General features: G+C 39.9%; 1 protein-coding gene across 10 annotated transcripts in view; it reads right to left on the bottom strand.

The window, feature by feature from the left end:
- LOC126924456 (max dimerization protein 1-like) overlaps positions 1-27,831 on the bottom strand; it is a 228,053-nt gene that overhangs the window by 195,879 nt on the left and 4,343 nt on the right. For all 10 annotated transcript variants that reach the window (XM_050738979.1, XM_050738974.1, XM_050738983.1 and 7 more), the window contains exons 3-4: positions 22,166-22,259; positions 20,859-20,888 (exon numbers count right to left, since the gene is read on the bottom strand). In XM_050738979.1, the coding sequence (XP_050594936.1) occupies positions 20,859-20,888; positions 22,166-22,259 (124 nt within the window). The remainder of the gene's footprint in view (positions 1-20,858; positions 20,889-22,165; positions 22,260-27,831) is intronic.

Genomic DNA, 27,831 nt, shown 5'->3' with positions numbered 1-27,831 from the left:
GAGAATCACTGACGACGAAGCTCAAGGTGAACGAGATTCAAAGTGGCAATGGTGAGCTGCGCGAGCACGAGGGAGAGACTACGAGGGTCCAACGTCCCTAATGCCTGCGCTTTCGTTGCACACGCTAGATATACAAGAGCCTCGTTCCGTCTTCGTCCCGTTTCAATCCCTTCGTTCGGTCGTTCCCTTTTCTACTGGGTGTCTCGAATTGCAACGAGCCTACCGCGAGCCTACTGCAGTCAGACAAGACGGAGGACGACGATCGAGCGTAACTCTGCTTTCGCTCTTCATATTTCGATGATATTTCGGCAGATTAAACCACACACCGTGGCCTTCGACTTGTACCGATATGAATAACACGAAATAACGAAGCGCTTACACATTTACTTGGCAAAGTATAGAATATCTGATATTTTTACTTTGTCGGATGTTTCTGCTGTTTTGAATCGGAATTTTAACGGCAAGTTTTGGCAATTGAGATTTCTTATTTACGACTGGTACAAAGACGTTGGTCCAGTATGAAATGGAAATTATTTAATGTACGACTGTTTAATAGAGGCGAGTTAAGAGTGTTAGAACTGTTGCGAGAAGTGGATAAATGTCAGCAGGTGATTGTGACGAAACTTGTTGATGACAATATCGTATTACGAGCGTGGGAAGAGACATATAGAAATATTTAATTTTTGCTCGGTACAGAAGCAGTTCGATACGCAGAAACTTTTTCGACACTGGGTACACGTAGTTCATCCTGGACGAAATATAAGACAATGCTTGCTCAGATCTTTCACGTAATTATGACCGACGAAGTATCGACGAAACATAAAATGTATACTTGGCTGTCGTAGAACTATTCTACATCGTCTAAATGTCTAAAACTCGCGTCACCATATTCCATTTTATTTAATTCGTTGCAAGATGATCACCTTCGATTCTCATTTTCGCAACTGCTCCTGAGAACCTTTCCTCGACTTTCGAACAATGCTCGGATCATATAACAGCCACATTTCTAGAGACATTACGTAAGTCAGTCGTTTTCCATCAGTCATTCGGAAGAACACTCGAAAAATATGTTTTGTTCGTTGAGAAATACAAAACCCGCGTCTTCGATTTCGCAACGCTTTCCTTTTTCTCTTCTCGGCGTCGTTGCTTTTTTCTTTTTCTTTTTTTTTCTTCTTTTTTCGCGCGTTTCACGCGTACACTCGCTCACAGGGGAAACAGGCTCTCGGCGCACGGATTATTTTCTCCACTCGCGCCTTACGTAAAATCGAGTTTACGCAGGTCGGGATCCATGAGAGCACGCATGACCATTCCAGCATTTTCTCGATCGTATTCCAGAGTAGTTCGAGCAATTGCGTTCGATGCTCGAGCGAGAAAAGAAGTTGCGCTTATTTTATTGCGATGAATATCAGCTGAAAATCGTATTTGTCGATCCTTTCAAGAGCATAGAAATACATTTAACTTCGTCCTCGTTAGAATATTTTTAATGGAGCGACGGGTATTCACATTCGGAGGATCGTTTCATATTAGATATTAAATTTTAATGAAAACTTGAAAAGATATTTAATGGCAAAATACTAAGACCGAACGATCGTGTAACTTCTCAGCTTATGATTAAGTAGAGAATAAAAAGTAACCTTGATAAAATATCTATCTGTTAATACTGTTCAAGTAGGTACTAATGGTTAATTAATCTTTGGCAAAGGGTTCTTAATATTCTTACGTCATTTATCTACTCGAGCGTAAAATACAAAATATCCGATTTTAAGGTATAATATTCCGCACAGAGTTCTGGTAATAGTCGTGTACTCTGATATATTCGCACGGTACTCGAGCAATAATCCAGTACTCTACATTCTCGAGTAGGCAGAATTCTCGTAGTAATCGCGTAATACTCGCAAACAGCTCGTATATACACGATAATGACGCAGTAGTCACGATGTAGTAATCACATACGTAACACGTGCATAGCGCTCAAAATAAACAGAAAAATGTTGGTAAATAAAAATCAACGTTCGACCGCTTTCGATTAACGATAAGATATCCCTATTGCATCTTTTCCATTGTAAAATGTATACTAATCAACGATCCACTCGTATAGTCTAATCTTATCTGCTCGCACAATTCGCTCGCAAATTGGATTACGTTGCAACACTTTTCATTTTCTTTCATTCTTTTGTTTTGCAAGAAATTGTGCAAATCGTCGACTTTATATTAAATTATATCCGAAACTGGTAAAAGATATCGAAGGAACACGATGATCATTCTAAATATTTCTCGTGTTACAAACGACCAAAGTCCATTCTTGAACGTACCCTGAATATATACCAAGCACTCGAGGGACCTTGAAATCGATTTAAAAAAGAGATACTCGTATCAAAACTCGCGCGAAGGTCGTATTGTTTTAACTCGTTAAATTCCTCTCGACGTCAGTAGCATCGATTTCCCGAAAACACGTTAAAATCAAAGATCTAACATATCATCCGACGAAGTTGAATCACACATCCTCTATAATCTTTCTAACAATTCCTACAGCTTCATTTATTTTCCATCCGCAAGATATACACACAAACTACCTTCCGATCCGTGTGCGAAGAAGCTTCTAGGAAATTTGGAAAACAGAGTATCGACGTTTCGTAAATTAAAAATCTCTTCTACATAATATTAGGAGAACCGGTCGAATTATTTTGGCAAATCGTTGATAACTATTATTTTTTCGCTGGAAAATATAACTATTCGTAAATCTTTGGCTTTTATAAGAAGACACGCGCTTTCCTATATTTCGTTTAGGATAATAGTAGACTGTTTTTAAGATTTAAACAAGTTTATTCGTCCGACGGATGAAAACGACGGAATCGTTCAACGAAGGATCATTTTCTTGTTCAAACTAACTGGGGTAAATTATTTCAAAGCGGCTACGGATACGACGATACGTTATTCTTGGAATATTTTATTCAAATAATCCAAGTCTGGCAATAAAACTGTCTGGAAAGCTCACGTTTAGATCATACGGAAAGGAGCTGGGAAATAAAGTTCCTACAAAATTATCAGGAACACGTCATGGAAGGATCAGCGGAAGTGAACAAGTTCGCTTCAACTCCAAAAATAGAGCGCGCAATAAATTTCCGTGCGCAGCGAAATCAAACTGCGAGGGAACAACGTTGAAGAAAATCGATCGCAAGGCCTTCGTGGCTCGTGAAAAGCTCGCTGTTTCACCAACTATTCGCTTTTCTCCCGTGCGGCGACATCTATTTTTAAATATTCGCGCCCGCGAGCACGCGAATCGAGTCGATATTTTCCTTTTCCTTCCAGCGATAACGTAACGCACCCGATCGAAACTTTAAAACACAGTTTACAGCCTTGGTGGGTTCTCCTTCTCGCCTCTCCTCGGCCAACATTCCGGTTCGTCTTCGATAAAAATAATTATTACGAACGACCACGGCAGCATCGCGATTCCGATCGATGACCATTAACGTTACGGTTTATCACGATGGACAAGCTGTTGACGCGTTTAACCAGCACCATCTATGAGAGACGTTGGCCTCTTCGTTCCCTTTCTGTTCGAGGTATTCGTCGAAACATCGTACAACTGTCCGCGATCGAGCATAAATTAGCATATACCCCGTGTGATCGATGTCTTCCTGAGAGATACTAGAATTTTAAGAGAAACGAGATTTGCATCGTAACGTTGCACTGGGACGTTTATTGAGATATCTAATCGTGGAAAATTTTGACGAACAGACCGAACCTGCTACTGGCAGATTTAAACATTCTAAGGGTAAAGAGATAAAGCGTGAAAGACGAATTACTGGAAAGGGAAGAAGAGGAGAAGAGGGAAAAGGCAAGGCGACACGAGGCAAAGTCGCGTTCAGTTTCTATTTCTGCTTTGCTTCCGTGGAAGCAAACAGCTAGAAGAATCAAGGATTCTTTCAGGCCCGACACAATGCCCTGCGCTTTGTGCTCGTAAGCCACGGATTGTTTCCATCGATTGCTTAATGCTGAAACATTCGTTACTGTCCATAAATATAAACGTAATTTATCACGAATCGCTACTGCCAACGTCTCCGGCTGATTTCCAAAGTGCTCTGTGGATCGTAACAACACCGACAGAGAACGGTAGGAAGTATGTTATTTTTATTCTCGGGACCAAGGATTCTTGGAAACTCTTCATCGGAACGTTTCTTTCCTTTCTTTCCTCTTCGTCCACCGTTTCCAGAGCACGTTCCGCTGAAAGCGATCGTTACGAACGCGATATCATTTACTAATACGATTCGAGAATAAGACTTGGATGGAATGTGGCTGCTCCTTTTAGAAGAGTCAATATGTAGAACGCTTTCTCGAGACTCGAACTTTCGATAGGAGGTTAGAATTTGATCTTTAGTGGTCACGTAGAAATTCGGCCAGATCTTACTGTTCTTCGATCTTTCGATTTCTAGCGATTGTGTCGTACAGACTCGTCAAAGTATCCGAACGCTTGTAGACGCTTTTTATGAATATTACAATGTGTTATTAAGGAATAAATTTTTTCAAATTCCTCGTATCACTTTCAACCTACGATTTGTCATCAAAGAAAGATACAACTGTATTTTAAAAGAGGCTCTATTTCAATGAAATAAAAATAATCGTCTTCTCGAACTGCTTGCTCAAACGTATTCTTCGAATCGCTACCAAAAATGGAATACAACTTACCTATCCTATAAATATAGAATACTGTGTACGATAGCAATAAATTATACCGATAAAGAAGATGTCGCTAGGACTCGAGCGAACTATCTTCTTCCGAGCGAAAGAACGTTGCTGCCCTGGAATCGCAAGGCGAAATTCGCGAGAGAGCGCATAAGCCGTAAATAATGCAGAAGACGCGCGAAGGAAGGCCAAGGGGGCACCGGTTGCTCGTTTATTCGTATCTACAGGTTGCAGATTTCGCTATGGTATTCTGGAACGGTTCCAGCCACGGAACGTGGAAAAAAACGGGGCTGCCTCGTCGACCGTGGTCGAGCCGATAGAGAAACAAATTAGAATTCGACTCGACGTAGAGGCGGCAGCGGGACGACCCTTCAAACTGCAGTTACAGCGGCCAATTTGCTCCAGGGCCGTGCCACAGGAAATTGTAATTTATAGCGTAACCGTTCGACCTTATAAATTTCGATGCAACAACCGGCTGGCAACGCCGCGGAAAATAAATTCGACAGCGTGTCCGGCTACGATCTTCGCGGGATCGACCGCGAACCACAGACTCCAGAGAAGACAGGAGCGTTAACGATACAGGATATGTGCGAGAAGAAGAGCAAGGGTAAAGAAAAACTCGTGATACTGGTGAGAATGGATGACGGTGACTCTTTCAGCATCGAGTTTTTTGCACATTGTGAAAAATATCTTTTTCGTTCCGGGTAGAATGAGATTACTAGTAATAATAGCGTCTTTTTGTAATATTTTTTCTAAAGAAGAAACAAAAGCGGTAGAACACGGGCGAAATTTGACGGAAAGTATTGTATCGTTTCAAACTGTTCGAAATATTTTCGTCGCCCATTTTCTAAATTTCTATAAATCTGCACAACTCTACAAATGAAATTGCTGCACAGCTCAACAACTCGAATTATCCTAAAACAGTCGAAACAAAGCAACGCGTCGACTACTCGAAAAATACCGCATGACGGAAAACAACGAAACGAGAACGAAACTATTCGATGGAATGGGATCGTACGCGTCCAAGCCAGACAATGCGAGACACGAGCAGCTGAAACCGTATTATAAAGATCGAGTATTGGAATAACCGAGCCAGCGAGGGCGAGAGTGAACAAAACGAGAGAGAAAGGGAGAAAAGAGAGGGAGGGAAGGAGGGAGGGAGAGAGGGAGAGTATGGGTAAAAGGGGAGACGGAAGGCGACCAGGACGAAAGAAAGGGATGGAGAGGAAATGGCAGCACGCAAGCGCAGAGCGTATCCTTCGCGAAATGCACGAGGCAGGATGCAGCTCGGCTTCAGGGTCAAGGACGATTCGACGGGACGTGCACCCTGCGCCTCCTTTCCTCCGACAACGTTCCAGACTGAAGGATACTTGGCGCTGCAGCCACGAACCCTGCACTCTGACCTCAAAATGGCGGTGAAAGTTTCACGCGTCACACGTCCAGGCGCTCCATTTTTGAAAATTGGTAAATCAACGTTTTACACGGTGAAACGAACCTTACGCGAATGAATATCGAGAATTGTCGATGAAAATCAGATTCTGATTCGAACGCTTCGCTTTTAACGAATTAAACTTACTTGCTCGCCTGTTTACACGTATCTAGCCGATGCATGATACTGTTTCTCGAATGCGCGAGTTCCGGGTGAGCAAAAGTTCCGTCGTACCATTGAAAATTCCGTAAGTGTCGCAGTAGACCGTAATTTGGATATTAGAGGAACTTCGAGTAAAGTACAATTCCGTTTAAGCCAATGAAAGTTTCGTTAAGCAGGTAGATTACAGAGTTGTCAGAATGCTTGCTTCCTAAGTACGAATCGAAATTCGAACCAATGCGCGAACTCCGACTATCGTGTTTGAGAACGTGCATTTAAAACGTTTTAACGTCGTCGGGGAATTTTTTCCGTATATCTAATCTTTGAATACGCCAAGATCCGAATTACCGACGTAATTTCTCGTCGAAGCGAACTTTATATACTCCATTGGAATTCGTGTTCTAACTATCGCTAATAACTAGAATTGTATACTTTGATGCATCACTGAAACGCATCTAACGCAATTAAAAAAGATCAGAAGACTCGACTAACTGCACGTTTCAGCCAACACACGCGTAAGCCTGTACTCTATCATACGTGAAAACATAGGTTAAAATGCGAACGCCTGGCAGTCGTGTATTTCGAACACGAATTAAATGAGAATGTCAATCGCGATTAAACTCACGCATGTACGCACGAGGTACGCGTCAGACGATAATCGACGACAGAATTCACCAGCACACATACACACCCGCAATTTCGGAATCAATGAACAATCGAAAGCAGTGTCTCTCAACTTTGTCGAATTTTTCCAGCTACGACTACTTTTAATAACCAAACCGCCATCGTTTTTTCAATCTTACGTTCTTACGAACAACTGCTTACGATAACTGCTGTACTTTACATATCTTGTATGTGTTTACGTGTCTTCCGCGTTTTGTAAATATTTAACGCCTTAGATTTCCCAAAAATGTGTAAACGTTCATAGTCTAACGATAACTAAATAACTTTATAACAATATCAAATAACTTCGTTACGTTTTACATTAAATTTTGTATTTTATAACATTAAAATTTCTATGAAGAGAAATTTGTTGATTAATGCGACGAAAACAGATTAAAATTATGACTCGTGGAACACCGCGTTCGCTACTTTTTTATCCACCGCCGAGGATCTTTATCGATCCGTGAAATCGATTAGGCCGATACGCAGTTTATGCAAAATTCTTGCATCGTATTCTTTAACGCGGCACGGCTATTTTGGCATGGTTACGTGGCCCCACCATTACGCTGCGAAAGTAACGAGCATCCGGCTACTTTTGTATTACGGCTGCATGCAAAAGCGCTTTTATCGAGCTTGCGTAATTACTAGGTTGCTTTTTACAAGCGTAGAAGATTTCACGACGCTCAAGGATACTTCTAGAAGTGCGTTTCTGCCTAGAAATTTTTTACCATCCGTATCCCTTTACCTTCCTTCCTCTATCAACACAAAGCCTCGTTGCACGAAGTTAAGCTTTTCGATAACGTTTCTTGATCGAAAGACAATAATAAACTTACTCGACGGAGATTGTAGCCACTTTGAAATTGTACAAAAATAAGAAGAGAAAAAAAATTAGAGAGATAAGTGAGCGAAAGGTGAGAAAGGAGTCAGAAAATGAGATACCGATTAAACGAGAGACAATGAACGTTAAACGCGTCATGTTGTTTTTGAAAGAATTATTGAACGCCGAGAATTTACAATAACGTGATGATCACGTGGGTAACAATAGCGTGATAAGATAGGCGGTAAAATATGAGAACGTTAGATAAAGAAGCGCATGTGCATCGTGTACGAATATAACGCAACGGCAGAGAGAAGATTCGATCGAAATTGACTTTCGCCGCTTGTTTACCGACCGGCAACGACTCGCGATTACGTTTTTGATAGCCTTTTAACACAATACAAAAAGAAACATTCAGCCACGTGTCTGGACGATAAAAATAACGCTCAGGTCTAAGGAAAAGAATGAAAGGAAGAGAGTACGTTATATAGAGAAACTACGTCTCACGCAGACCGTGCAATTAGCATTTTCGATTCTTTTCTATCGCTATATTTAAAACGAGATATAAATCGTGATAATTATACCTATCTTATGCCTGAGCAATACCAGTCTAATCAAGATCGAAGAAACAATAGTAATGTTTTAAACTAATCAGAATTACGAAAAATCTAGAGATGTTGGTTTCTAGGAGTTATTGTTCCGTTCGGTATGGAATTAATTATACATTTCCAGATAGATGATACGGCATCTCGTTGAATAAAGGACACGTTTCCTGTCTAATTACAGATATGCTTCGTTGTCTGTACGTAATTATTCCAACGAAGGAAAGAATAAGTGTTGGACAGATATTTTCAATGAATAGACAAGTCTCGTCGTTGCCTCTCTAAAACCAACGAAAATAATTCCATGTCAAAATAATATCGAAAATACGCAGCTGCGACGCGTGATTTTACGAAGCTGAAGAATTCTCCGAAATTCTCTATCCGATACGCCAATTTATTTATTGTCGAAATTTTTCAAACAAGATTCGAACCTTCGTACTTTATCGAAATTTCTGCTTTATCGAACAGCAAACAGAACAAAGTCTAAGCGAGAGAACGTGAACATCGGACGAATTGATCGCATGCCACGCTGTGTCTCTTAGCTGAATATTCGTTTGGTAATTTTCACGAAACGGAACGCAATATCCGACGCTGTTGCACATGCGCTTATGCATGCACGCGATAACGCAAGCGTGTACGCGCGCAAGTATCGCGTGTGGCAAATAATTAATTTAACATCGGGCCAATCGCGCAAATAACATCGATCGTTTATTCTTGACCATATGCTACATAGCCGAAGCGGTGCATTTACACTGCTTCATCAGCGCGCTCCACCTAAGTACATGCATTTATCAGATTTAAAGGATGTGTGCACTTATATACGTACGCGGCGTGCATTCGCTATTAATGCATGCACGGTACACAACTATATCTACGGCCACGAATCTAAATTTATTGACTGCGCGTACACATGCGGCGCGGACCGACTCGCGCCATTTTTCCATTCTCCTCTCTTCCGCCGCTTTCTTTCCCTTTACCCCACTATATTACCTTTCTTCCTGATTCACCTCGACAGTCTCTATTTTTCGAAATAAACGAAGACAAAACCGAGAACACTTGTTAAATCTCGAATTTTTCAAAGTTGCAGCTTCGTACGGTTCGAGGTACGGTTTCGATCGGCAATTTTCCAAGCTTCGAATTATTTTAGCTGGTAAACTCTCTCGGGGTCAGAATCGTTTGAAATTTTTATCTCGGAGAATTTTCTTGATTCTGCGAAGGGAAGTTTAACTATCGAGCCATCGACGTTACACGTTTTTCGAATCAATTATGTTTTTTTAGTTTCGATATTCTCGCGTGATAAGTTACAAGCGATAAGTTACAATGATCAATTTTTCATTTTTCAGCAACGATATTTCACATTCCAGAAAATCGTGAAGAAACCTCTTACGTTTCCCGATTTCAAACGTCGCGAAGGTTGTAAATAGACGTTACAGATATCACTAATAACGTACACCTTTATTTATGAAGTAATTTATTAGTTTTTTTTTCGCCACTTAAACGGAGGTATGAAAGAAAGATTAATCGTACAGTGGAAAACTGTTGAATCTATAAACGCAATGCGAAGTTATCGCGAAATTAAACACAAGGTACTAGACCAAAACACCGCTGCAAATTTTCCAAGTATCGTAATTACGCTAACGATATAATAAAGCACCGCGAGCTCAATATATATGATAGTTGTTCCAATGGCAATTAGCGTGTTGCGATGAATTATCGCTTTCTTTGTTCGTTCGGGTATGTTATCGCGGCACTTGATAGTTTACAGCGGTTTATTCAATTAAATCCGCTGCTACGATGAAAGAAACATGAGCAAACTTGGTCCAGTAACCGGTATGCATACATAAAAGGTAGCCACTTTAAAAACAAAAGGCTTTTCTAATTTTTCCATCGGTCACATTTTCCATCGAGACAGGCGAAATTAGCTGTAACAAAAACCTCTGAATCGAATCGCGTTATCGTGACTGGCATAAATTCGGGTTTCTCGAGATTAAATATTTTCTAACTTTCAGAGTTTATTCAGAGCTACTAAATGAAGCTTCTAGAGTTTCATACTTCTTCGATATTTAAGGTTTCGAGTTTCCAAACTTGTCCGCTTTCGAATCGTCAAATTTCCAAAATTTCGATTCTCGACTTTCAAAATCTCCATACGCTGAAACCTCCAAATATACAAACTTCTCGAATTAAATCAATAACACCGGACCTCCGTGTTCAATTTCAACGAACGAGTGTTCGAAAGCTCGGAAACTATTTCGTTTGCACGCTAGTTGGTCCGCTTCGGTGCGACTAATTCCATTTAAGGCGGACTTGCTTCCTGCTTCGTTAAAAAACGAATAAAGAAAAATCGCTTTAGCCCGGTCTTAAGAGCGAATAAGCGAAGGAACTTCGATAATTTCCTCTATCGGTGTTCACGATGCACGGAGCAAAGGTTTCCGCCCGATAAATCTTCCACTTCTTCGATATCAATTCAAACGAGTCGCCCGGCAAGATGGTGCAACTTTTCGACGGTTGATTAAAATGTACATACACACAGGAAGACGTAGCGCCAGGAATAATCGTGTTTCGACCTAACGACTATTATCTTTGACAGGCAGGCTTTCTTTTTCAACGACGAGAAATTACGTCGCGGTCGATGGGCCGAGCCTAACCGGAAGTTGCTTCTAACGCACTACCACGGCACAAAGGGCGTCGCTTAAAAATTCAATGCATTTCAAATTGCTCAGGAATCGTCCCGTGTTCCCCGCGGGACGGTTCGTGGCTTAATTTTCGCCGGCGCTGCTATTTTTTCAAGCTTTCAGCGTTTGCCGGAATATCGTTTTCCTTCGTCATCGAAAATTTAAACGTTCGTTTTCGGCGAATCTCGAAAGAATATACCAGGTGGAACGATCGTCGTCGTTTTCATCGTTACGATCGTTCATTCGTTTATACGTAATTTCGTTAAGAAGACTTCACGACAATGACGTTTTTCAATCTTCCTGTACTCCACTGTACTTTACGTAGTACCATCGTCGATTTTGCTGATCGACTTCGATCGATACTTTCCCTTTCTCTGTTCTTTTTGCTTTTTAAACTTTTCTTCCTTTTTTTTTGTAATTTTTTATCGTTTACAAAGTTTCTTGAACGTTGACGCAAATTTGCTTCACTCGTTGATAACTTGGAAATTTTATGAATTTTTCGATCCATACCGAGAGCAGAAAATAAAATTTTACTTCTTGTAAATTGTCTATCGATTTTAATCTCCGCGTGCCATAAACTTTAAATTGCGAAATTACGTGATTTAAGAATAAAATCGCTATATTCGCGATAGGGAATGACGGATTGAAGCGGTAATAAAGGAACACACGTGAATCAACGACCGAAATGCACCGATAACGAGGATCCTTCTGTGTCGGACGGGTAATAAGCCAGTATTAGGTGTCGGTTAGCTACAATTACGAACGTTAGTGACTGTTTATCGTTATGCAACCACCGTGTCGACGCAGCAGGTAGACATTAAATTTATTAACAACCGTTGTTCCTTTCGATGCGTGGTCATTGCGTGAACAATGCGGTCTTCGATTAGGTACATAGGGTTTCGCGTTATATGTAGTACCGCGTACTGTGCTGTATTTATACAAACTCAACCATAGCGCAAACAACGTACTATTCAAATCGATCTTTTGTCCGATATTCTTTCGACCAGAGCCAATTCGCTCTCTATCTTTATTTTACGATCAACGAAAATCGTATCAAAATTCAAGCTGCATAATCACGTTCGAAGATGACTCTCGCAATACTAGACGACCGATTATCGATCGAAGATGGTAGTGGTTCAAGGTAAAGACGACCATAACGACGAAGCAAGGTCCAGATATCCGAAAACAGACATGGTCGCTTATTTTGGTTGATCAGAAGCCGCAGAGATCGAGAACGTCCATGGGAACGGCCGATTAATAAATCACCGGGTTCCCGTGGAAAGTTCGACCGCGGATTTATTTTAGACGCGTTGCAGCGCAGCGGATTTAGGACAACGTGTCATCGTCCTCGACGTTTGCACGATTGCCGCGCGTATTGCATACATATGCACCTGTGACGGCCCACTTTCACGGTGTCCTCGGCATACGGGCGAAATCAATCGCACATGAAAAGAAAACATAACGCTGCACGTCCTTAGAATAGCGCGATGATCCGCGCGGTTTCGCAAACCAATCGACTTCGCTGTGATTTCCGAGCACCGACCTTCGCGGTGCAACGAGGTTGTTAAATTGCTCGAAGCTTGCGTGCTTGATCGCCCGAGCGACACAGCTAATTAAATAGAAGTTTCAAGAAATAAGTATTGGAAAAAATGTGTACATAAAAATCCGCCATCTACTTAAAAAACGTTTTTTAACAACGAGTCGCAAAACTCCGTCACGATGAAATATATTACACGAAAATATCTATCAGTCTAAGAATGTAATTAGTATAGAAAGGCAGTCCACGGTCGAATAGTAGACGGAAACAATTTTGGAGGATGAGTCACTAATGACCACTGACTGACCAAGGAATAGGCGTCGTCCACGACAGGTAATCCACCAACAAGATAGTTGATAGGTAGTTTAGAGAGATTCGAATATTTCGACGCTTATGGAAATCACAGACGCGTAAGATTAACTGGGATCGCTGGTAAAAATGCTCGTATATATCTATTTTAGTTGCTTCCTCGTATATTCTCGATTATACGATGGAATAGCACCTGCTTGTCGACAAGTTCTCCAGTAGCATATTCACACACAAGTCGACCATTGTTTAATAGATTATATAAGTGTGTGTAGTATTTAGAATCTTTATTCTCTTCCAGAACTTGCCTCGCGTGCATAATGTAATCAGTAGCGATAATTTGCCAATAATTTAAGGTAATTTGCGGAAGATCCGTTAATTTAAATCAAGTATTTATCGAAGTAGATTTCTGATAATATTTCCGGAGTGTAGTATTTATAACAGTGACTTACATAAGTTAAAAATGTCGAAAAACTGATCGCTGTATTAACAGTATGGGATACTTTTAGGTTTAGCAAATAAATGACTCTATAGATGAATTTTGTACGTTTACTTTCATCGTGTTAAATAACAAAATAAAATTCATCTTGAAGAACGTTGTTGGGTAGCTACCTACGTATGTTACATAATAGAACGAACAAATGTTTGAGTATAAATTAGTTTCTCTGTTACTATTGGAATAAAATTTCATCCAGTTTGATATTGAAATGACGTTGGAATGTATTCACGATGTTAAGAGTACGTGAAACTTTTAATTAGAACTAGCTGAAGTTGCCGACGTTCCGTCGAGCCAACCGTTCTCTTATTTTTTTTTTTTTTTTTTTTTTTTGCTATTCCCTAACAAAAATATTTAAACGGAGTAAATCAACCTTACCTAGTTTCTAGAAACCGATGATTGTGAATTTAATATTAAATGGAACGTGTACTATTATAAATAAAAAATTGTTAATCTATTTAACGATCATTAAACAGCTGTTAATTATAGTAATCAAGTTCCAACTCATAAGTATTCGACCATATAAATTCGTATCTTTCGGAACGTCGATCGTTTCATCAAAGAATAAAAATATTCAGCCAAACGACCGTGTAATTGCTCTGCACGTCGTGTTCCGACTTAACCAATTAAAAACACATTGCCAATTGCACAAGTTGCACTTGATTAATCATTCTTGACGAGATTTCTAAAGAACTACACGCTACGAGGACGGTCAAAACGATTTCTAAATCTTCCAACGATAATCCTCGATTTATATCGTTGAATCGTATCAGGCTGTTCGGAAAATTCGTAGCGAAAATTAAGAAAGCTTCAACTACGATTACACTTTCCCGATATTCGCTCGAAAAATTTCTCCTTTGTGTTCTAAAAACTCTTCCCGATAAAGAGTTTCTTCGCACATTTTTTACAGCTTTTTGGAATACTTAATCATTCGCCTATATATTTTTGATAAGTTTTTTAAAGATCGAAATAAATGCTACGAATGAGAGATGGACAGAGTTGAATATATCAACCAAGATACAACGTTTCTTGCTCGTTTTTCGTAGATACGAGATTTAATAAAAATAGCGAAAATTATTTTACTGACGAATATCCGATATTTCTCCTTAATCAACGTCTTATTAAATGATAGAGATTCCGTTATAAATTTACCATAATTAATTTTAGAATTACTTAATATTGATTTAGTTACTGAACTCTTTGTATCTCTACCGCATTTAAATCGAGCTGCTTTTCGCGCGCCGCCACATCTTGGCTATATCGATTCGTCCCGTGGACAGGCGTCATTAAAATTTCACCATTTCCGAATTGCGTTCCGGACGCTCGTCCAAATGGTTTCAGCGTCGTCGTAAATAGCAACAGTTGGGAAATTAACATCTGCGGGCCGAAGCGAATTCGCGCGCGCACGCGTGATAGTCGATCTTGAAAAGCGTACTCTCCAACGGACTGTTGTGTAGGATTATAAATCGTTAGGAAACGAAATACGCCGATAACGATGATGCTTTTGATAATAATGGTCTTTTTCCGGAGATTTTCGATGTTATATGTTCGGTCATATTATTTATCTGTTTACTTCCCTTTCTCTTCTCTATACTACGTGGAATATATTTGGCTTGGTCGGAAAATTCTATCGTTAGATTTTATTCGGTTGTTTAAGATATGGCTTGGAATTCGCAGTTACATCTTACATATATAGAATCATGTATTTTAATTAAATATATAATTCAACTACCAGAATAGTAGCAAAATACCGGAAAATAATTATTTCATAAATTGTACAAGTAAAAAGAGCATTGGATGCATTAGCAATATTCGCGATGGAGCAGATAAAGAAAATGATTTTAAATCTATCTACTGATTATAAACAACAAAATTTTGATCAAAAACATCATTATGAACTCTCAACTATATATATTAACGAGGACACGTATAAAATATAAATGGAATTCTTGGCTGTTTGAACTGCGCTGCAGAATTTCCTCTTGAACTTGAAGTTTTCAACCGTGATATAAAAAGCTCCTATTAAATCTAGGAACCGGGTTCCTCTACCGTATTTAAGAGATTCCTGCTACAGGAGGAACACAAGACGCGAATATACACGGTGCACCGCTCAAGAAACGAGAAAATAAAGCTACTTAAATTTCATTCGACTGATACACGACAAACAATTCCCGTTCATATCGTTTCGTTAACATGCAGACATCGTGTTGCGATTCCGTATCAACCTTTCCTACCGGAAGCGAGTCTTGGCTTAACGAGATATCTGCATGGAGAACTCGTTCTCGGTACTCGAACTTCGATCTTCGTTTCCAAGCGATCGTACAAATTATCGCGATTTATCTAACCGATATCTCTCGATATCGTCAAAGGGATTATTAAATTACGAACTTCTTTTTACCTTAGACATTATTACAGATTATCGTGGAAATATCAATTAAAAGATATCAGATTCGGAAAATGCGTAGATTACAAAGTTGAATTTTTATTAAAATTATATCGACAAAATATTTCCCGAAAAGATCGAAGTTTCGCTCTTTCGAACTATTATTACTGTTACACTCGTAATATTACAGGCGTAATTTTAAAAAACTGATCGATCACTGTAAACGAATATCGCATTGCAATAAATTTACTGACGCGAGAATCAAGCGATAAATCAACGGTGTATTAAGAGCGAATAGAGTAGAGGTTGAAGAGGTATCGCGAGAGCATCGTTTATCGTTGGAGGATCGTCGGAAAATTTCCATTTCGTTCCAGCTCTCGGCTACTTCCGGCCGACAGATCGCCGCAAAGCAACGAGAGAATCGTTCGCGATCCGTTGGCGAAAACAAATGCAAATTCACTGTCCGCGTGGTGGACACGGCGCGTAGTTATTATAGCAATTAATTAAAATTCCTGTCATTATACGTTCTGGCGCAGTCCTGAAACCATGCGTGAACCGCGACGCTCGGTCACTCTGCATGCACCCTCGGTAAGACCCTCTGTTCGTGTTTCTGATGACATACTATTGCGATTCGAAATTACCGTGCATACACGTACGGTGATACCGAGCATGCTTTCGAGACACGCTTTGGAAACAGGCTTTTTGAAACGAAAAACGAAACCATTGTCTCTGGTAACACAGCAGATAGCGTTTATGAACTGTTTTAGCGAACACGTTAAGCGTCATATATATAATTTATGTACCTTACTCCTCGATCTTTGTTATTTTTATATAATTTTTAATTACCGGACAACGAGGAAAGCAATATACATATAATTTGAGACCTGTTTACGTTTTCATTTATTATTTTTCTTTTAGTAAAAAATAATTTGATAGATTACCGATCCTACTTTTATTACATTTCGAGGCATTTAGAAGGAGAAACGAACGTGATCGATAACGGAATGAAATCTGTAAATCTCGAAACGGTATTAATCTGGTTCTTGAAACGTCGTGGATCGCGGAACGGAACCGTTATCTCTGATCGAAATGGATCGTAGTTGTGGTTAACAGAGAATCGAAGAGAGTAGGAGCCGTCGAATATTTCATAGCTCGCGACACGGTCGCGTATCGAGAGTCGCAGTGAATGCGGATCAGTTTTCCAGAGCGTGATTATTCGACCCATTTTGCTTGTAATTCTATCGAGTATAAAGACTGCTTCTATTTGAGATTTAAAGAAACGTAAATCAAGAGCCGCGGTGAATGCGGATCAGTTTTCTAGGGTATGATTATCCGACCTGTTTTTGCATCGTAATTCCGTGAAGCGCCAGGATCTCCTCGCAATCCAATTTTTTATATCGACCAATGAAATACATATTAATATCGATCGACCGAAAAGATCTTAAATCTTTTGAAACTATTAACTCGCATAGGTTTGGCACGAAATATTACAAGTCGCGAGATAATTATATTGTACGTAACGGAGCGCTGAATCGCCTCGATCTCTCTACAAGTAATGCTACTTTTATTAAAAGAATGTCTGGCACGAAAGTTGTATAATTTCGAATATTTCCTTGGAAGCTACTATCCGAGGGTGAAAAAATTAATGAGCGTACGTATCGAATCGAATTAGAAGTAAAAGAGATATAACAATTACGAAGTTTCTCGTTACATACGGTTCTATCATTCCCGCGACTCTTCAAGAGTAAATGTAATATAAATTTCAAGGAAGTTTTTACCGCTGGTATCCTCGGTGAAAATTACTTTGGAATTCTGTCATGTTAATTCAAACGCCGTGGGATTTGATGAATCCCAAGTAAAATTATTCAAATTCGGACACGGCGAACCAAAGTAGCATAGCGCATTTCGTAGAATAAAAGTCACGATTCGGATATTATATTCGCTCTAAGATTCTATGGTAACTGTCTGTAATAAACTTCACTCTGGCCAACCTTATAATTACCTTAATTCGAATCGAATCGACTTACGAGTTTATAGCAGCGCGCGAATATTAGATTTTTTCTCTCGATCTCCAAGCACCTCTTTGACAGCCACTATTTTCAAACGAAAGAAAGTAGAAAAGTGCAAAAGCGCGAGATTAAGATTATACGTTTATGATTTTACGGCACGTACAGTGTCTCGCAAGAGTATTCGTCGTACACTTTTCGTAAGAAACTTTTACGTGTGCGTGTTATTTAAAACATCTTCAAATTTCAAAGACAAATTTCACGACTATCGTAAGACGGGACTGTCCTAATTATATTAACATTTTATTGCAACCTGAAGATATAAATACAAGTTACAAGATATTTATTGCGAACAAAATTATTGCGAACTAAGGGGGTGATCCCGCTGAACATTGAGAATTATTAATATCGTGAACGACCAGATATTTAAATACTCTTGTGATCTCTGCAAAACACACACTTGCGATTAACATCTTGAAACTTCTGTATTTTCAAAATTGTCCAAAACGTGACGAATACGATGTTTAACGAATACGATTTTTAGAATATAATACTGATACGAGTTGGATGTTATTACAATGCCACTGAAATATCGAAATGTTTCATACAGCAGACGTAATATGTTCGTCAAAATTGTCGACGAGTATAGCAATACTTTGGCGAGCTACTCTAACTTAAAATATTCCAGACAAATTTAAAATATTCCAATTCACGTGGAAAACTGATGCATCTGAGGGTTAATATCATGAATACGAAAACCGTATTTCGCGCGACACGATTCAAGAATAACGGAGCCAGTGAATCAAACGATGCTGGAAGACCAAAAGCTTCGTGTGCCACGGATTCCATGAATGTCTCGTGGCTGCGTTGCGTTATGTAACGTAACTACGTGGTGTAACGGGGTGGTTGGCGGTGTGGGCTTTTACATTGTCCGTTTCTGTGCCACGCACCACCTACCCCCTTCACCCTCCTGTGGTGCTTTCGTCGCTTGGGGACAAAAAAAATCGATAGCCTCTCTCCCCACAATTCTTTCTCTCCCTCTGGCTATCTCTGTCTGCACTTCTGTCTTCCTTTTTCCCACCATATATAGCATATATGCCATCATCCCCTAGCATTTGTGTCTCCGGGTTGTGCGCGCCCCGTGTGTGCCCGGGTACACGCGGTACACCGTGTGTACCGAGTTCTTTGGCTGTTCCTGGCGTGTGGCAAAAAGGTGTACAAGCGAATAACAAAGCCCTCGGTTTTTTTACGTTTATGCACATTTCCGCCCCTCCGCCCTTCCGTCAGCCCTGCCACCACGGTGACGAAACACGCGTCGCCTCAAGAGCTTCGAACTCGCCCGAATGGTCCAACTCTCTGTGTCTTGTGGAAAAATCAATTCGTCGATTTGACAAGATTTTTGGACTACGATCGATGGATAAATCGTAGGGTGTTTTACGCAGTTTATTTATAGAACAGATCGTCGACGAGTCTTTTACTCGGTTGTAACATAAATAAGTTCGGTCAAATAAAGAAAAATATGTATTGAGTTTAACCGAACTTACTTACGTTACAACCCAATGTATCCATCTCGCTGGTTTACAGTTGAGATTTAACTGTTAGACCTGTGATTTTCAATCGATGCGGTGTGCCGCAACAGCTTCTAACGCTACAGCTACCGGTCTTTGCCACCGTACCTAAATGTTCTACACGTATAAATCAGTGTAATTGAACAGATATTAGTTAAAACAAATAGATCGATATAATCGAGTCTTTGTCTAGCTAAAAACCAATATTCATTTTCATGAAAATACCTGCGTACTTTTAGTAATTATAGAAAAAGAAAATTTGTAATCCGTCATTTTGACAAGTTTCATAGGGTTCTAGCGTTAAAACGTGCGATACCCGATTACATAGTCAGCAGCACTAATCTCATTTACCTCGAATTATCAAATAAAAGTAACAGCAGCCGTCCGGTGTGAACGTCTTGTCTTGAAGCAAATATAATATACCTTTTGCGCCCCAGAATATTAGTAATTACCTCGTTTATGCGTGCCATGAAGCGAAACAGATTGAAAATCGCTGCCGTAGACTACGGAGATTGAGTCAATTCTAACAATTTGTTCAACCGCTATGATGCTCTTACCTAACCACCCTCGTCAATGAGAGAGTGACAAATCAAAAGTTCCACTGACTCGTCGAGCTGACGATCTAGCGAACTGTTTCGCTTTCATACATTCCGCAGGAGAGGCGCAAGAACGAGGAGCAAGAGCAAGAGAACGGGTCCGCGACTTATAAATCACGTCGACAATCGGGGTTAGTGCAAGCAGCACCCTTGGAAACCTGTTCCACTAAGCGTCTCGTCGGCCATTGTTCCGCTCCATTTCGAACTTTCCTGACCCGCTGTATATAAAAGGGTCGCATCTAATCGCACGTATCACGCATGTTAATTAACAGACCCAGCCCTTTGTACGTCGCGAACAACGACGCGAGATAACCGTAAATTGCTTTCAATTTAACACACGACCAGGGACGATCATTTGTCGTGGGATCGCCAACTGTTCACCCTCCTCTCATCACCGTCCTCCGATAATTCTTTTCTTTTTTTTCTTCTCCTGACGTCACGATGAACAAAGATATTGTTATATTAATTCCCGTAATTCCCTTTCGAGGATTAAAATCGACGATACGAAATTTAAACAAATTATCTCTTACGATCTTCGAATGGAGACTGTACGAAGACTAATGGATTAATCTTAAATCATTGACTACTTCCTTTTAATTTGGTATTAACACTATGGATGGAATTTTATGCCATTGTTTCGATACTTGAAAATTACGTATAAAATTAACTAGAGTCGTTGTCGCAAGAATTGACGATTTAGAGATCAACGAACATGGCATATAAGATGCTTTAAAAATTGAAATCTCTTTGAACCGGACCTATCGAATTAGACGAAGAGATTGCGTTAAATAGGACGTAAAAGACCTACTTTTTTTCGTTTCTTCTTGGTGAATAGTGGCGAGTTTGCCCAGTCTTGGTAGGCTATGCTCTCTCATTATACGAGCAAAACAAAACGAGAGGTTGGAATAGGATTAAGTTAATGAGATAAATGAAGTACTCACCTATTTTTCTCGAGCTCGTTATGAGTTGTCCTGCAACGGAAAAGAACGTTCTTGTTAGACTTCAAAGCGGTGAAATCGTTTGCTTTGCGATAGTAAGAAAAAAAAAAAGAAAGAAGGAAGGGAAAACGTCGGCGTTTCAAGTACCAACAAAATTTTACATTTTCCACGAGGTAAACGTTCCATTATGCGTGGACATTACATTTTCTAGTAAGCTAAACATAATATGGATATTTTCAGAGCAATTTCATTCTATCGAATATTAACAATTTATATGATCAAATAACTAAATACGTAGTAAAGCAAGGAAAAGAGAGAAAGACGACTGCTTCGTGAATATAACAATTAATACGATAGTGTAAGCGATATTTATACGATAATGATTTGATTCTTGAAAGAAATTAATGTAAATAAAATTCTACAAAAAGAAGACGAAAGGAATATAATTTCTATATTTTCAATAACATTAAAATTTCAAGGATTTGATATTTGAAAATTTGAAAATTCGCATATGTTTAAAATTCAAGGTTCAGCGTTCTAATAGCTCAAATCTTATTATATTATTATTATTATTATTATTTCGATTGTGTTTTTGATCTACGACCACTCTTCAAACGAGTTGAATGGCCTAATCGCGCGATCATTTAAGATTCAAACGTAGGATGAAACCGCTTTAAAACACGTTCTGTATCAACGCCATTCGGAACAAATGTAGCGGCCTCCAACGTACTGATAAGATATATTTTCAGCGATGTTGTGTTACGATTTTGCCCGATTAACCTTGCATGATAAATCGTTGAACTCATTCTTGGAAAAAAACAAACGATATTTTGTATACCACTTGAAATACTGTGGACTACATTGAACAATAAATTTCTGCACGCTTATAGGTTTTCAGAATTTACAAAATTTTCTAAAATTATCAGACCTACTTTCAAACTCGTAAAAATTTCTTAACAATCAAGTGGTCACTAGACTGTGAATACTCGTGCAAATTCGTATCTTCACGAATTTAAGCAAATGGATAGAAAATTGCTCTAAATTATTAAACATTGTAACGAGCGCTATGCTTTGCATTTTCGCACGTTTATATTTGCCATAAATACATAAAAATCCGCAGTCTAGTAATCACGGAATGAAGACTACTATTATTCCGTACAACGAAATCAGATCGCTTCCTCCCGAGAGGGAAAACAAGAAAAAGAGCAGAGAGTAAAAATAAAAAAGAAACATCAGATACATCAAGCTGGACTGAGAAACGAGTAAAAACTGAAAAGCTACGTCGTTGACGTGTTCGCGAGGATACCAACCTGCTGCCTTGGGATTTTTTCGTCTTTGGCCTTTTTGTGACCGTCCGCATATCATCGGGCATCGGCATCGTCGAAGCGTAGCCATGTTCAGCTTCTGCAATGACAAACCAATCGGTCGGTGAGTTCTGCCGATCCGTTCGCATCGCGCGAATTCCAAAAGATACCGCGCGGCCATAGGAAAAAAGCGCGCGCTCGCTCGCGGCAAACACGACTCGTTAAAGCGCACGGACACACGGCCGTGCCGGAATAAAGTCACGTTCCCTCTTTCCAACATAACTTACTGCGGCATTAAAGCTTCACCTGGACACGGAGCGATTCTTGCTCCACCTATAAAGCGAGAGAAAGAGAGAGAGTGAAACCGGACTGGAGACGCGGAGCGTTCGAAAAGCGCGGAATTTATGTTACGATTTCAGTTAACGCACACCGCGTGTTCCAGGGAACCAGTCTCGCCGAACGTCGCACGCCGTTGACCTCGAATAAATTCGAAAATGTAACAATGCGAGAACGAGAGCGATCGTCGAACCGGCCACCAGCCGATTTACGAGCTATCGCTGGTTACCATTCGCCTCGATGGAGACTTAGAGCAAAGGAATCGGCCGATGGAGGTTGTTTGTAGGTGAAGAGGTGAAGGATCTTGGGCATTAAAAGTAGTATCGTAAATGGGAATTTTTCATGCTTTTTCGGCGCTATAGGCAATGTGAGAAAGAGAGAGAGAGAGAGAGAGGTGTGAGATATCGGAGTGTTTTAAAAATTATTTCTACCGCTGTGTAAACTAATCACAAAGATTTCTGGTCTTGGGGATTGGGAAATCCTGGTGCGAGTGACAATTTTTTATATGTGTTTTCCTGGCGTTTTAAAGGATAAGAGAGTTGCTGATTGTTTGAGATAAACGTGTGAAATATTGCAATGTCTTAAAAATTATTCCGATCGTTTCAAATAACGAAGAATGGAAAGTTCGATAATTATTTTTTATATTCGATAATTAACTTACGATAGGTGCATCTCGTATCCAGCAAAATAGAAAGTTTCTATTTTATCTTGGTTTTTTGAGATTTTTAGAAGAAAGAAGTGATGTGACGTACGAAAAGGAACGAAATGTTTGGTCCAGAAATTCGTTGAAAAAGGATAAGCACGTAGGAAACACACTTAAAAAGAAACTACGTATAAACTCTATAAAAATAAATTTCTAAAATCCTTCGAGAACCACTCTACAACCTATAGAGCCAAGAAGAACGAAGGCCCACTTTTTAAAGCACTTTACGATACACCATTCATAAATCTAAGAAACTTTCTCAAAAATCAGTATTTTTTCAGTAACTTAAAGTATTCTCAACATGTAGGAGGAATGTAAAAAGCTGTCTGTTGAGAAAAGTGAAATCAACGCCAGAACACTCGGACAAAGCGTACACGACACTTCACATGCCCGGTGGTTCTTTAACATTCCTCTCTAGAAAATTTGTTCGTCGCGCGACAAAACAACGTTTCAAAAATAGCCAGCACTGTAATTTATCACGAAAATTGCGCTCAGGATGGCGGGAGCTAAGCACAAACAGGTCTCATCGGGTCGAGAAATTGATATTATGTAAGGGGACAGTCAGACAGCAAGAGGACAGCGAGGTAAGGACACGATGTGCAAAAACTCGACGAAACGACTGTAACGACTAGCGATGGGATCAAGTTCGATATTTACTCGCGGATTCAAGCCAATTCTATAACAAACATAACATAACATAATAAACATATTCCATAACAAACACATGTGGAATTTAAGTGTTACTCAAGATCGAATTAGAATAGAATGGAGTTGAATAGTTGAATACATAAAATTTCGTAAAATTCAACATTGTAAATAAAGATTTGACATATTTTTACAGGAGACAAAGCTTCTAATGTCTTGTAATTTGGAAGTTACGTATTTGGAAGTTACCAATCTATGTTTCGTGAATGTTATTTCATTTGTTTATCGATATTATAATAATTACGTCTTTCGCAAGCAGATAAGTCACAAGAAATTAAAATTCTACTCGGAGGTGTCATTTCTCGATATTCGAGCCCGTCCGAGTCTGAATCTACTTAAAAGTCTGTTTGACTCCTTCAAAGTTAGATTCTTACAATATGCTTGATCCCATCGCTAGAGATGTGTAGTCACCATAACGACTGGTGTAAATTATAAAGGCCTCCTCTTGCCGTGTCTCTGGGTCCGATCCTCATCATCATCATCGTACAACAGCCTTAATGGCAGCCTGGTGAAAAAGAACGCGCGCTCGCGCGGGTACACCCGCGACACATCGACCATCTGTCCTCGTGAAAGAAGAAAAGCGTCTCGTTCGCATGCCATGACCATAAGGCTGGCTCATGCAAAAGAGAAATTCGTCTGCTGAATAGCATGTTACGCGCGTTCATAGAGAGAAAGAGAGAGGGTAAAAGGGAAGAGAGAAGAAGAGAGAGAAAGGGACCTTATGAAACGAGTTTGCCAATTCATAGAGAGAGGGTTGAACAGCCACTCGTTTCCAAAAATTCGAACAAAACTACAATCCTGGTATTTTGCGTGGGAACCTTTGAACAAAGCTTCTCGGAAAGAATGGCAGGAGATTTTGTTTTTTATTTTCTTTTTTTTTATTTTTCCTTTTCTTTTCCCTTTGGGTTTTGTTTGCTGTTTAAGCATGCTTGTTGAAAGCTGTCCATGGAGCTGTTCAAGTTGCCATTGAATTTGATTTATTATATTTTTTATTGATCGTAATAGAAATTTCTTGCAGATATTACAATCCGTATATTCAAAACGACTACATTCGTTCTATATACAATATATTCGTCATCTCTACAAAATATAATACGTTTGTAGTAAATGCCTTTTGAATTTGTTTCAAATTTTACCAACATTACCATGATAATAAAGTTTCTAACGAAGACTAATGAAGTTTCAAAAAGTTTCGTATAACACGCATAATAACTCATAAGAGGTTTTTAAGGTGAGTGCTCAAAAACTTTCGTGAGTCACCGTACACCTTTACTTGCATCGATCTATGTACATTTTCAAGGTAACTTTTACAGACGTAAATTCCACCTCCTCTTACTCCACACCGCATACATGTCCGTTGTAGTATATTAGTAGTATAGTACCTTGTACCCAAAGCGATCCTTCACCCAGTGAATCCAAAACCCGCGAAATTCGCCCGTTTTACCACGACTAAACATGGAAGGGAAGAAGCAAAACTCAGCGAGTCGAGGGAATTCTATAGTTCTCTGGTATTTCGACCAAGCTCGATCCCTGGCGATACAAGAGTCGACATCGAGCAATGAATTAACAAAACGTCTCTCTGTCCCTTTGGTGCGCGTGTTAACGGCATGGAAACGCGGGAGTAAAAGTGCACGACCGAATATCCTGGATGCTGTGGCGTGTGTACATCGCGCATCGTTAGCGGTCACGAACATTTCACACGGCCGCTCGTCCCTTTATTAAACCACGTTTCAACCACGGAATCGGCCAAGAAATACTATGTATAGCCCCGCTCAAACATCCTAAGATACAAAATGTGCGATTAATCAAATTTTAGTTTGGTAGTATCGTAAAAATTGCGAGATCAAGAAATAGCAAGAATTATCGCATTAAACGATATCAATGTCGAATCTTTGAAATCATACGAAAGTACTATTAATTAATACGAAATTCATTGGTACGTAAATGCTACAATAAATAGAATGGTGTGCAAATATCTTTTCTAAAAAGGACTGTGACAAATAATTGTCGAAACTCGACGCAAAATATTCGACTATTATTATAAATATTCGACTTTCCCGATTCTATTATTCATTAAATGTTATTCGTTCCAAGTGATTGATGTTGTTTCAATCTCCCATAAATGAAACCCACGTGTTATTCGCAAGAGCTGGGTACGTTTAAGAAATGTTCTTTCATATCTTCGAATGGTAATGTAATTTTTACCAGAGTCGGAGCTAACGTAACAATTGTCCCCAGACTATAGATAGAATGGGGCTGTACATACGAGGAAGAGAAAAAAGCCATCGGCGATGCGACGTTGAAATAAAAATTTACACTCTGCTACGCTCCTCTCGGTCTTTATCTTATTCGTTCGTTAACCCGTTCTTCTCTCTTTTGCTACTCCTTTCTCTCAACTCTCCACTCCCTTCCACCCCTCCTACCTCTATCCGCTCACAATCCAATCCTTTTATTTCTCCTCATCTTTCTCGCGACGTCTACTTCCTCCATCTTTATCTGTAATATCTCGTCTCCTTTCTTCTCCTTTTTATAGAAACGACAGAAGAATCGGAACCGCGTCGCTGGAATCGTCAACGGAGCGATTCAGCGCAAACTGTACTCCGCGGACGAGAGCGGAATTCCTCTCTCGAATCTGCAACAATTTAATTTACCATTCGTTCGTTTGACGCAGGGCGTAACTCTGTCTGCGGAATACATACATTAATACCGAGCGCGATATTAGTTTAACGCTCGTTGAATACGCGGAAATCACAGAAGCCGATTAACGGCAGCTCCGAGCGCAACCTCGCCGAATAGTCGAATATTTGGAATAAGCCGAGGTCTCGAAAGAATGGACTGGTCCACGCGGCTTACGCTAAACCTAGACCCGTGCGAAATTAATCGACCGCTCAAGGCAGATGGACAGCGAACCCAGTACAGGGTTTATGTAGCCTGTATTATATCAAAATGAAGCAACTTTAAGTTTACTTCAAAAAATTCTAGTTCTTCATTTACAATTTACACGAATATTATGCTTTAGGTGAAGTATCGATTTGGAGATTGAAGGTTATGATCGAACGAAGCTTTTATTGACTCTTTCTGGTATGTTTCGAATATTATAAAACTCCTTCGTTCCTGTAAAGTGCAAAATATAAAATACAGACCTATAATACGAAAACCGTATATTAAGAGTCTGACTTATTTAGTAAACATCGAGTAATCTTCAACGTCACGACCCGTATAGAAAGGCAGATGTCACTTATGAGGTATACGTACGTATTTCGCGGTCATGGAAGCGGCCTTGAGCGCGCAATTACTTTCGGACAAAGCGTAACGACAATAACTCTCGGTCGGTCGCATTGTACCCGAACGTTTTTCAGGGAAATCGTGCCAAATAGACCGATTAAAATAACGTAACAGCCTTATCTCGCGTACCCTCGAGCAATAATAGTTAATGCTCGATCGACGATCCGACGTGATTCCCCCTTGTTCTTCTCTCTCGCTTGACGAGAGCGCGGCCAATAAACCGAAAGCTCTTTCTGGGGCTCGACTGCTGGTGTGCTGCTGCTACTCGTGAACGGCCGTAGTGCGCACACGAAAACGTCCCTCTCTTGCTCGCGTGATGCGAGCTTAAACCACGAGAGATCGATGCACGGCAACAGGGGCAGAGAGAGAAGAGAGAAACAAAGAAGCCGTTCTTTCGGGGTGTTCGCGAACGTGTGTGAACGTGACTATACATGGCTCGTTGTGTATGTATATGTATATCTGTGTACGTCACGCGCGTTCCATACCACACGGATCTTAAAAGAAACAGGAAAGAATTACGACACCGTAAATCCCGACCAACTATTCGAAAGCGAAACGTAGCGTCGCGGAAAAATGCAAGGCGACAACCGTTTATTGTGATCTGTGTATTTTGGTTATTTACGTCACACATGGCTTTCGCCCT

Source organism: Bombus affinis, chromosome 14 (assembly GCF_024516045.1).
Source record: "Bombus affinis isolate iyBomAffi1 chromosome 14, iyBomAffi1.2, whole genome shotgun sequence".
Classification (NCBI taxonomy): domain Eukaryota; kingdom Metazoa; phylum Arthropoda; class Insecta; order Hymenoptera; family Apidae; genus Bombus; species Bombus affinis.
Note: the sequence above shows the minus strand (reverse complement) of the source record. Positions and strands in the feature narration are given on the sequence as shown.